The 12,568-nt window shown below is 40.8% G+C and overlaps 1 protein-coding gene across 16 annotated transcripts in view; it reads left to right on the top strand.

Annotated features, from left to right (window-relative positions):
• The window catches only part of ERC2 (ELKS/RAB6-interacting/CAST family member 2), a 926,312-nt gene that overhangs the window by 698,181 nt on the left and 215,563 nt on the right, over positions 1–12,568 (top strand). For 13 of the 16 annotated variants that reach the window (XR_008420534.1, XR_008420536.1, XR_008420537.1 and 10 more), the window contains one exon: positions 9,450–9,618. Coding sequence is in view for 12 of the 16 variants with exons in the window: in XM_053898033.1 (XP_053754008.1) it covers positions 9,450–9,618 (169 nt within the window). In the remaining 4 variants the exon portion in view is untranslated. The remainder of the gene's footprint in view (positions 1–9,449; positions 9,619–12,568) is intronic. The other 3 variants (XM_053898029.1, XM_053898036.1, XM_019470033.2) reach the window with 1 other exon arrangement.

Below are 12,568 nucleotides of genomic sequence, written 5' to 3'. Positions count from 1 at the left end.
TTCTCCTTTAAATTTATTTGTGAACTTCTTATTAGACACATCACCAAAGGCAAGGAAAACAAAAGCAAACATGAACTATTGGGACTTCATCAAGATAAAAAGCTTCTGCACGGTAAAGGAAACAATCATTGAAACTAAAAGACAGTCTATGGAATGGGAGAAGATATTTGCAAATGATATATCAGATAAAGGGTTAGTATCTAAAATCTATAAGGAACTTGCCAAACTCAACGCACAAAAAACAAACAACCCAGTTAAGAAATGAACAGAAGACATGAATAGACACTTTTCCAAAGAAGATATCTAGATGGCTAACAGACACATGAAAAGATGCTCCACATCACTCATCATCAGGGAAATACAAATCAAAACCACAATGAGATACCACCTCACACCTCTCAGAATGGTTGAAATCAACAACATAAGAAACAACAGGTGTTGGCAAGGATGCAGAGAGAAGGGAATCCTCTTGCACTGTTGGTGGGAATGCAAACTGGTGCAGCCATTCTGGAGAACATTCTGGATATTCCTCAAGAATGTAAAAATAGAACTACCATACGATCAAGCAATTACACTATTGGGTATTTGCCCAAAGGACACAAAAATATAGATTCAAAGGGGTACATGAACCCCACTGTTTATAGCAGCATTACCAACAATAGCCAAACTATAGAGGGAACCAAATGTCCATTGACTGATGAATGGATAAAGATGTGTTTGGTGTGCATGTGTACACACGTTTTATATATATATGGAATATTACTCAACCATCAAAAAGAATGAAGTCTTGCCATTTGAAATGGTATGGATGGAGCTAGAAAGTATTAGGCTATTAGGTGAAATCAGTCAATCAGAGAAAGACAAATACCATATGATTTCACTCATATGTGGAATTTAAGAAATGAAACAAAGGAACATATGGGAAGCAGAGGGAAGAGGAGAGAGGGAAACAAACCACAAGAGACTCAATGATAGAGAACAAACTGAGGGTTGATGGAGGGAGGTGGGTGGGAGATGGACTCTAGATGAGTGATGAGCACTGGGTGTTGAATGTAAGTGATGAATCATTGAATTCTCCTGAAACGAATGTTGCACTGTATGTTAAATAACCAAAATTTAAATCAATCAATAAATCACTAATTTGTTTGCAAAACATACCCCATTTCATAAAAGTCAAATGTGCAACCTAACAGAAACCAATTTCAGAGAGTCAGTCTTGAAAATTAGAAACCCACTGGCATGTGTAGAATGTTTAGTATAAAGGGGAGCCTGATAGAAAATAATGCAAAACTTGAATCTTTACATTTGGTGGGATCTATGTTGTGTAATAATAAATAATTGGCTAACATTTGTATGGTCACGTCAAGCACTGAACAGAATCTTTACATTCATTATCACATTTAACTCTCACAAAGATTGAAGAGAGAGTTACTATCATCCTTCTTAGTTCAATTGTGAAGACATCTAACTTTCAGAGTCATTAAGTGACTTTCCCAGGGTCGCAGAAACAACAGATATTGCTGAGATTCAAACCCAGATATATTTGATTCCAAAGCTCAGGTACTAAATCAAGTACCTTAATCAAGTACCATAATCAAATCTTAATGATGTGAGTGATATTTTATTTGTGTAGATAGGTTCCAAGAAATCATAATAGGCTACAGTAATCAAAATAAGTATTTTCATATCTCTGGTGTGTGTGTGGGTGTGTGTGTGTGTGTGACACAGTACTCCGTAATATATCACACACATGTCTTCTACCAGGACTCCAAGAGGGGCTTCTCCCATCCCTCATTGCCTTTTTATCACTTCTCTCAAGGGATGGGAATGGAGAGAGCAGTTTAAGATGAGGGTAGTAGCTCTTCCTGGCACTGATCCTACTCTGGCCTTGGACCTTGTCTATATCAGAAAAGTTGGCCTCAGACTCCCAGATACCTATTTGTAGCAGGATGCCAAGTGGTACCAGCATTTGCCATCTTAGTGTCCTGAAGCACTCTGTGTTGCCACTTCAGAGCTTCCTGGCCTAGCTGATCTTGGAGGAATCCAAGGATGGGCCAGGTCCCTACCTAGGTCACGTCCTGAGTGAGTAGGGGGATAGAAGCTGCTGCATGGAGCAAAGAGCTTCCATAAGACTTCATGGCCCCCGTGTTAGGAAATTCCAGTCATGTGCTATTAGGTTTCAAAGACAAAATTCTCCATAATTGGAGTAAACTATTTCTTGAGGTCAGTTTTAGGTGGGCAACAGAAAGTAAACCGCATTAAGAAGTCTGGGCTGCCAAAGCCTGGCCTTTACAAATCTGGTCTGTTCTTTGTCCTTGCCGGAACTTGTGGTTGTTCAAATATATCTCACCCTGTGGGCCCCACCTTGTGTGAGCAGCTTTGCTTTCTGCGTGGGCCCTTCTGTGTACACAATCCATCATTCTGCTGGTGGGTAGTGTTGATATTAATTGATATCACAAGACTTTTCTTTCTCAAGATGCTTTTTTAAAAATCCTGCTTTTAAAATTTAGGCAAAGGAGCATCTATCCCCAGGGTTGATCACAGCAAACCTCCACCCATCCTCACCCTAGGGGTTAGAGAGAGGCTGTTTTGAACAGGATCTTTCGTCACCGTCTGTCTTAAGTCACCTCCTACTGAACTTAAGGTTGAAGATTCAGGGTCATGAGGGAAAGAAAACAGTAATTAACTGGGAAAAGTTGATTGAGCGGAATTTTTTTTCCCACAGTATGATTAGAACATGACTGCGGGCTGAGCACCATACATAATGTAGGTTCTCCCCTACATGTCATTATCCAAACATTTCTTAATGGAATGCGTTTTTTAAGCATCTGCTTTTGTAATTGAATGTGTTCCTAAAGATGGGCTGGCTAACTAAAACAAGAGCCCCCAAGAAAAAAAATGTGTTAATGCTTTTCCCCCATCCAATTTATAACAGTTCCTAATTGGACTGCCTCATTTACAATTCCTAAAATTAATTCTGGACCCTCTCTCAGAGCTCAAGTCATCATTAATAGAGCGACAGCAACAGGGAGTGAAATAGAAATGTTTATAAAGCTCCCTTTTAAATTGACTGTGATAAGTGATGTAGTGATGTATTACCATCAGAGGATTCTGCAGCTCTCTTTGAGAAGGTTAGCCACAGGCAACACTCAAAAGAAGGCATTTATCTTGGTGGGAGACACCCTTCGGTCCTCTTTTGTTTTATTCCATTGAGGTTTTTTTCTTTTTTTTCAGGGTGGCTAAAACCATTTTTTTTGGTGTTTTATTAGCTGTATCTTGACTACCTCCTACAAACTGAATGACAGCATAGGGTTATTAAATGTGTTCTTGCACATATTTTTATCCATTGTTAACCCTGACTAAATGTGTGTGAGGGCACAGAATTCCCCCCCCCCTTTTTTACTTCATTGTTGCCCATATTTGTTAAAGAAATTATTCCCTTTGACGTTTGTTTAGGCTGCACTTTGATAAAATGCTGTCTATAGTCCCCTTTCTTAGTTTGGCATTCAGCAGACTCTTATAGATTTATTTCTCTTTGCATTATCTTATCTTCCTTTCTAGCTTATTTGGGCTTCCTTTTCATATTTTAAGCTACATCTTAGGGCATAGACAGATCACCTTAGTAATTGTATACTGAAGCATTTCAGTGTTCTAAAGATAACATTGCAAGCCTTTGGCATATACTTAACCCCACTAACTATCTAAAGATGAGGAAATATGTTCTTTTCATGTTTCTGTGAACAGAAAGGACAGTTTAAGTGCTGAAGGTGATTTTAGACTTACAGAAACTTTCCTCAGGTTGATGGGACTGTAACAATTTCTGAAGCAATGTAAATCTGGCCTTGAATCTAGAATGTGATTCACTTGATGGAGGAAACAATAAGTTTTCTTTGTGTTTCCAGTTTATATCCAAATGTCTTGTCATGGATATACCCTTTATGCTTAAACACTTTTTAAAAGATGTAGATGTAAAAGAGGCATTAAAACTGCAAATATTTCAGTTTTCCCAGACTTTGAAAGGCTGAATCAAAATTCCCTATTGGAAAAAAAGGGGGGGCAACATTTAAGCTTCCTGACTTATTACAATGTTTGCCATTATTTTCAGTAAAGTATTTGTCATAAGGTGCTTTAAGTAGATGTATTAGCAAATTTCCTTATGGGAATTGCAAAAAATGTAGACTCTGATACAGGGCTGGCAAATGAACTTCATCTTTAAAAAGGTGTATGTTCAGTATCCCTTACCCTCAAAAAGCCCCTGACTTCTAATGCAGGAATAATAAAGATCCATAACTGTGCAGAATTAGCTAACAGCAATTTAAATTATTAGTTGAAATGTATCAGCTTTATAAAGAATTATTTAAAACTCATTTTATAAATCTTATTGCTTAAAAAAAATACAAATGGGGGCGCCTGGGTGGCTCAGTCGGTTGAGTGTCCAACTTCGGTTCAGGTCATGATCTCACGGTCTGTGAGTTCGAGCCCCACATCAGGCTCTATGCTGACAGCTCAGAACCTGGAACCTGCTTCAGATTCTGTGTCTCCCCCTCTCTCTGCCCCTTCCCTGCTCGTGCTCTTTCTCTCAATAATAAATAAACATTAAAAAAATTAAAAAAAATACACACACACAAATGGAATGGTTGTGTCAGCCTACAAGACTTTGGTTTGCCTGGCATCCCTGTACAAATAGGTAATGGCCAGATACAACCTTAACAGAGTTAGAACATCTCTCCAAATATCCTGAAGTGTGAAGTATTCATATTTTTATAGCTTTATATACTTTTCTTTTCTACCAATTACTATTTGGTTTAAATAGACTGGAATTATTTAATGTAGGTTTCAATCAGGTTATTTTAAGAGAAATTATCATAGTTATGGATAATATTTAAATGAGTGTTTCTTTTTTTTTATTTTTAAAAAAAAATTTTTTTTAACGTTTTATTTATTTTTGAGACAGAGAGAGACAGAGCATGAACGGGGGAGGGGCAGAGAGAGAGGGAGACATAGAATCGGAAGCAGGCTCCAGGCTCTGAGCCATCAGCCCAGAGCCCGACGCGGGGCTCGAACTCACGGACCGCGAGATCGTGACCTGAGCTGAAGTCGGCCGCTTAACCGACTGAGCCACCCAGGCGCCCCTAAATGAGTGTTTCTAAGGGTGCCTGGGAGCCAGGGTGCCTCAGTTGGTTAAGCATCTGACTTGATTTCAACTCAGTTCATGATCTCACGGCTCCTGAGTTTGAGCCCAGAGCAGTGCAGAGCCTGCTTGGGATTCTCCCTCTGCCCGTCCTCCACTCACACACATGCACATGCACACACACACACATACACACACACCCCCTCTCTCTCAAAATAAATAAATAAACTTTAAAAACAAAATAAATGAGTGTGTGTGTCCTTGTTACACTAATTACAGAGTTCTATGATTGTATAATACCAGTATTCATAAAACAGATTTGTTAGCCAAAAGCAAACAAAACAAAATAAAAAAATTAAGGAAAATGTTACAAAGAACAAAATGGGTTATTTTCTATGAATATTAATTATGCTGATGAGTAGTGGTTTTAAATGTACTTTTATAAAGATGATTTTAAATGTATTTTGAGTATAATAATAATAATAGGATTTGGGGCTATATTTAGTAGTATCATCTGTAGAGAATTAGGAATTGATACATGTTTTGTGATCGACGGTTTTCGAATTGACAGATAATTAGAAAATAATTCATTGGGACTTTCAATGATATTACAAGCAAAGAAATAAGTGTTAGGTTTGGAAAAGCCTAAATTATAGAATTATGGGGCAAAAGGAGTTTAGGAGGGTCATTCTTTAGATTGATGATGACTTTTTAACAGTTTTTAAAGCTGTGTAATTCTGAATATTGACCTGAAAGAGGAAAATGGATTAAAAGGGACTATAGGACAGAGGAGCATAAAAGTGAACACAGGGAGCCTACTTTGACAATGATTACAACTGTCCAAGTGGGAGATGATGTAGACTGTACCAGACGTGAGTACGTTAAAGTATGTGTATGTGCACTTACCTATGCATGAAGAGTAAGAGGGACAGAGGGAACATAAATACCTTGATGGGAGAATGAACAAATTTCACATATGCCAAGTATTTGAAGCATGTACCTGCAGTTTAGTTAGTGACTGAAAAGTTTTATTTGCAATTTCTTAATGTTTACTCTTATGATATTTTGTGAGAGAGACAGAATGCAGGAAGATTTAAGCAGAAAAAAAAGCAAAAACCAGCTTATCCATTTCACAACCATGAGAGATAATGACTATTAGCATTTTGGTGTCTGTCCTTCCTATTTTTATGTTTGGGGGATCTTCTTGCATATACATATGAGCATCAAGAACTGTAGGGATTTTGAGAGTTTTCCCTACTGGCATGTTAGCCTGGCTCTCAGTTTCATGGATTGTGGTAGATGACCAGAGACTTTGAGGTCAGAAACAAAAGATTTCATTGCTCAAGGTGCAGAGAGCAGTATCAGGGTATTTATGTCAATTCTCCTATCCTCAAGTCCCAGGGAGGCAAGGCAGATGGGCCAGATGAAAAGCTGTACATGCAGTGGGTTGCATTACAAGACAACAACCCTGTGCTTATGGAATCTGAATCTTTTATAATGGCAGTTAACATGCCTGCCCTTTGCTCTGGAAGGACACACTGTTAGACAAGGGCAGTAAGCATGTCTTCCCTTTGATCCTAAGGGAGAAACTACCTCTGTCTTCTGAGGGTATTCACTATACAAACATTCTGGAAAAATTGTGAGAAAAGGTAGTGTCTTTGCTTGTAAAATGTGCAGAACTATGAGACACATGGAGAATTGCCTCCAAACAGACATTTTCACATTTTTTTAAATCAGCATTTTAAATGCAGCATATAGCTATAAAAAATGTAGAGATGCAGCATAATTTACTATCAATCTTCAATTTTCTTACTAATGATTTCTTAGGTTGTTTAGATTAAAAAAGCCTCACATGGACATTTCAATTTGGGGCAGAGTGGGGTAAAATATTGCAGTTACCTTGGGTGTGTGGTAGTTAAGTTGGAGTTGGTAGCAAATGGGCTTTCCCTGATTTGAAGGCTGTGCAGCCTCTTTGGCTTGACTTTATGTACAAATATGCACTAGCTGTGAACGGCAAGCATGTCTACTGTCTCAAGATGTTATCCAGAAGGAGACAGGCTGTGTGAAGCTGGATTTGAATGCTGCTGTTGATAGTCCAGGCTGCCCTGGCTTTCTTCTGGAAAGTGGACATATTCCCTGACATTTCTGCTGCTCATATGTCTGACTGAGCCTCCAACAGAAGCTCCTACTCCCTGCCATTAGTGGGGCCCAGAAAAGTCCATACAAATCCCTGCAGTGAAAAGGAGGAAACTCTGAGATCCAAATAATGACCATCTTATTCAAACATCTGGAGGGGGCCTGGTCTGGTGACGGGAATTAAAAAAAGACAAAATAGGATCATGACCAGGTTTTAGTCCTGGGACTTGTGTACAAAGAAAATACCCAATACAGAGGCTTTCCCAGGGCTGTGGGGTCTTATAGGGTATCTAGAATGTGGCAGGAGTGATGGAGATTGGGACAAGACTTCCTCAGTGGAAAGAATGACTAAATGAAAGACACCAGAAGAGCCATTTTCTAGTCAGAAATCGTCCCCCAAAACTCCATGTTGAAATTTGTGACAGATGTTGCCAGAAAATTGAACTGTAAGATGGAAGGAGGCAACTGTAATACTCCTCTGAGTAAACAATGATCAAAGATTAAGGAGTCAAAGCATTATAATTTTTTTAAAAAATGAAAGGATGATTTGTACAATGGTATCTTCAAACATTTTTTTAAAGTACAAAGTAAAATTACTTATTTCTTGAACAAATATTTTAGGCACTTACTATGTACTCAGTACTCTTCTAGAAGCCAGAGTGCACAAGATAGATGAGGTTCCAATATCATGGAGTGTCAAGTCTGGATAACAAATAATAGATATCTAAGACCTATCTATCTATCTATCTATCTATCTGTCTGTCTGTCTATTTATTTAAGAGGGGAATGGGGAGGGGCAGAGAGAGAGGGAGAGAGAGAATCCCATCATGGATATTGCATGGAGCCTAAGATGGCACAGTCCCTCAACCCTGAGATCATGACCTGAGCTGAAATCAAGAGTCAGACACTTAACTGACTGAGCCACCCAGGCATCCCTCTAAGATCCTTTTAAATAACAGAGAGTTATAGGAAGAAAAAGTGTAATGTGACAGTCCAGTGGCTTGGGCACAAAGTGAAAGGTAGGGAGACATTGTTAGGGAAAGTGGCTGGCGAGAGCTTTTCTGAGGAAAATACATTTCATTTGAGACCTGAAGGGTAAGGACCTGTGTGAGGTGAGGGCATTCCAGTCAGAGGGTATGGCAAAGGCAAAGCTTATGAGGTGAGGACAAGTATAACATTTTCAAGGACGAGAAAGAGTTCAGGCACAAAATGAGCTGGAGCCTAATGAATGCAGAAGGAGAAGGGGCACAAGATGACCTCAGAGAGGTGGTTAGGGCCAGTTGGTGTAATGAGTCACAGGCATCGGTAAAGGGTCTGATTTCAAGTCTAATGAGTGATGCAATGGATTTTGCAAGCAACATAATGGTGGAATCCTTATTTATAATGTTTTTAAAGATGACCCATCTTTGTTCCACATAGACCAGTGGTCTTTGTTCCTCGGAGACTAGTGGGCTGCAGGAGTAGATGCTGGTGGTTGGGAGTGGTTTGGTAGCAGTAGATCAGTTTAGATAAGGAATGTCTCGTGGAGTAAAACCTACTGAAGTTGTTGATGGATCATCTCTGAGTGGAGAAGAGAGGGAAGAAATCAAGGATGACTTCTAGGTTTGGAGCTTGGGTTACTCAGTAGATGGTGGTATAATTACTAGGTAAGGAAGACTGAGGAGGGAATGGTTTTTGGTGGAATGGCATGAAAGCATCATTAATTACATTGAAAATGGAAAGGATACCCTACTAAATATGTCTGCCTGCCTTCAAAAGAAAATCTTGCATGAAAAAAAATATATTGATATTTAAATTGCTGCCCAGTTTTGCTGGATTGTCTTGGAGTACCTAGAACTTTACTTGGCAGATGGGTAGATGGATGGATGGGTGGGTGGATGGATGAATGGCTGCATCCATTAAAGTACCCTAGAAGTGGGTGTTCAGATTGATTCCCTCCATTTCTAATTTGCAGCTTTGTCTATGAAGCCAGTGAAAGATGGCTCCTGCAGAGGAAGCAGTGCATGGGTCTCAGGGATTCTGACCCAAATTACTTTGTCCATTCTAAGAATCAAAGAGTTACTTTGTCTTTAATTCCTTCCTATTAAGACAGTGCTCTATGGTTCATTTCAACTATAAATGACAAGTTGTTTTTTTTTTTTACATTTCATAAAAATGATCACAATAATCTTTATTTTACCAGACAAGAAGCACTGCTTGCAGCAATCAGTGAAAAAGATGCAAATATTGCCTTGCTGGAATTGTCTGCTTCCAAAAAGAAAAAGACACAGGAAGAAGTCATGGCTCTCAAGCGGGAAAAAGATCGACTCGTGCATCAGTTAAAGCAGCAGGTGGGGCCTCCTGCACAAAAGGTGTGTCTTGCTGGGTTTGGGGCCTTGCGTGCTTTCTCTGGGTTTAGCTACTCTTCATTCTCCCATGTCCATCCATCCTGCGGTCTCAAGCAGCTAAAACCAGGTAGGAATGAATTGGCCCGAGTTGTTGCTAGAACATCATTTTACTGCTTTTCTGTGTTTATGTGCATGTGCCTGGGCTTGTGTGGTTTGCAGCCAGTGCTGTTTTCCTTTCTTTTGTATTAGCATCATCTTCCCAGATATAACTCTCAGGTCTCTTCCTTCCAGTGGACTTTATATGACTTCTCACTAAATCGTAGAAACTACTAATTAAATTCTGGGCACCTTCTTTCCCATTGGAAATGTTGCCTTCTGTCTTGCTTACTTTCTGGGCCCCATCAATAACTCTCCTCATCCAGTTCTTTAGATTTCTTTCTCTCCATACTTCCAACTTTGGTTCTTCAGCTAGTTCTTTCAGGACCTTTTAGCTAAGGAATATTCCCCAGCCCCTAGCACTGCCAGACTATGCTTGGAGACCTCCTCAGCCATTATTTAGTTAACATCCTTTTTTATTACCTATTTACTCAATTATCCATTTATTCCTCCTCTCTAGGCCACTGTATTTCTTCTGAGGGAAAAGCAAGGAGGGAAAAAGGAAGGAGGGGCAAAGTCTTGTGCACAAAGTTCTTTTCTTTTTGGAGGGTTTTCTGTGAGTGGCTTAAATAGACTTAATTGCACTTGAAGTGTATTGCGAAATAATTCCTGAAATCTTCAGACATTAGTTCTTCTCCATATATAATTTAGGAACTTTTGGAAGCAGTGGTTAGAGATATTCTCTTGGACTCTAACTTCATTATAAAACCAATTCAGCAGATATTATGGCTCAATGGTCTGTGGTCTCACAAGGTGGCTGTCACATCTTAGCTTGGGCCACATGTGGCTCTGAAGCTCTGTAAATGCCACATGGTACCACATGGAGTGTGTCCACATCAATTTCAGCCCTGAGGGCTGGCTCTCTGCCTGCTAGGGTGATCTGGGCCAGTGTGCAAGGTGACTGGAAGGGAAGCCCAAAGAAATAAGACCCTTCTTCTCGCAACGGGGCCAACTCTTGGAAGGAAAAGGCATCCTTTGGCCGTGAAACAGAGTCCATTTCTCATAGGGCTGCCTTGCTGAGGGAGAGAGACCACCGCCATGCCTGGGTGCCCTCTCCTGCAGAGGGAGGGTCCCAGTCACTGCCAGACATTGGGGTCATTCCATAGAGCAGCATGCCTTGCTAGTGCTGGCCCCGGGGGTCGGGAACCGCTTACATCTGACCTCTTTGTTTGGAGCTGTGCATCTTCTACACTGGGTTTTCCACCCACCTGGCCACAGAAAGTCAAGACAAGCCCCCTTCTTTGCTTTCTCCTAACTCCTTCCCTGTGAGCCCTGCTCCCTCCCCTCCTGCACCTAACCATTGTAGCTTTCTCCCACAGGTATATAGACCTAGGAAACAGCCCCTGAGCTCGAATATACCATGCACTTGTGATGCTGGCTACAGCCCAGATATTACGGCCAAGTACCACGGGTCCAGCTACGATGCATACATGATCCAAAGGTCTCAGGTCAGTCAGCAGCTAAGGAGACACTCAACCCCACCATGGGTGGGGGGTGGGGGTACATAACAGCTACATCCTACCTTGCCCTTTATCTCTTTTTATGATTGCTAGTACTTGGTGGCCAAAAAGTCTGAGACCATAGATGATAGCATTATATCTTGATTTGTAAAGTGATTTCATTTATTATGTATTTGTCAAAGGTTCCAGATTTGGTGGCTACCCGATGGGGCCAGCTCTTCTGGCTACCCAGTGGAGCCAGCCAGAGGCCTCGCTGTCAGGCACAGTGGATTATATTTTCCTTTCTGTCTCCTAGATACCTTGCTCCTCAAACCCCCCTCTATTTTTCCAGTAAGGAATTTTTTTAAGGCTATTTTTTTCTCAGCATCATGAAAATGCACTCCTGGATTCCAGGAAGGATTGAGTGTAGCCCTTCAATTTGCTCCTGGGAAACTGCACAAAGCCTTCATTATTCACGACGGGCTTGGTTTTGGGTATCATGGGGCACATTTGGGAAACCCCAGCCATGCAGAGTTAGGCTCCCGCCTGAACTAAGGCAGGGTCTGAAGGGCTATTGTGGAAAAAGAGGCAGAAGGAGAAGGATGGGATCCTTGATGATTTAGATTTGAAATCCTTCCCCACACCCTATAGACAACAGAGAAAAAAAAGCACGTGAATTGATGTACCCTTGTTGTAAATGATATGATTCTAAGGATAATGATTCATTGGCTTGGAAAAGCACCCCCTTTGTATTGAGTGTTTGCTCTGTGCCAGGGTGTGTATCCAGTGTCCCTCAGGGGCTTTGTCCCACTGTCCTCACAGCAGCCCTGTGGTGTGGGTGGCAGGATTGCCTCCCTTTTCCAGGGAGTGTAGCTGAGACTGAGTGTGGAATAACCAGCCTAAAGCACAAAGCTTGTAAGCAATAGGGCTTGGATCTGAGATAGTCCACCTGAGTCTACACATGCCCCACCAGATTGAGGCTCAGGAAGGAATTCAGAGTGACAAGCGGGAGGGTATTCTAGAACCTGTGAGGTCCCCTTATCTTTGTAAGCTTGAAGTAGATGCCAAAGTATCCATTTAAGAATGTTCTCTGGCTATTCATAAGGAGTGGGTTCTGCCTAGAGCTCTTAGGCTTAGGCTATTTGATCATATCAGTACTTCCTAATACTTCTGAGTTCTCCCCACATGCCAGGCATGGCTGTAAAGGCTTTGCATACACTGACTCATCAACTCCCAATGAAACTGAAGCACTGATACTCTTATAGGAGAAGGAACCAAAAGTCCAGAGAGGTTTGGTGCCTTGCCCAGGCTTTACAGCTGTACATTCCATGATGCTTGAAAAGACCCTTTACCATACAACCAGTAACTGAATTGTTAGT

The sequence above is a fragment of the Panthera pardus genome, unplaced genomic scaffold, assembly GCF_024362965.1.
Source record: "Panthera pardus isolate Hobbes unplaced genomic scaffold, ASM2436296v1 HiC_scaffold_8, whole genome shotgun sequence".
Classification (NCBI taxonomy): domain Eukaryota; kingdom Metazoa; phylum Chordata; class Mammalia; order Carnivora; family Felidae; genus Panthera; species Panthera pardus.
This window is presented reverse-complemented; position numbering and strand designations above follow the sequence as displayed.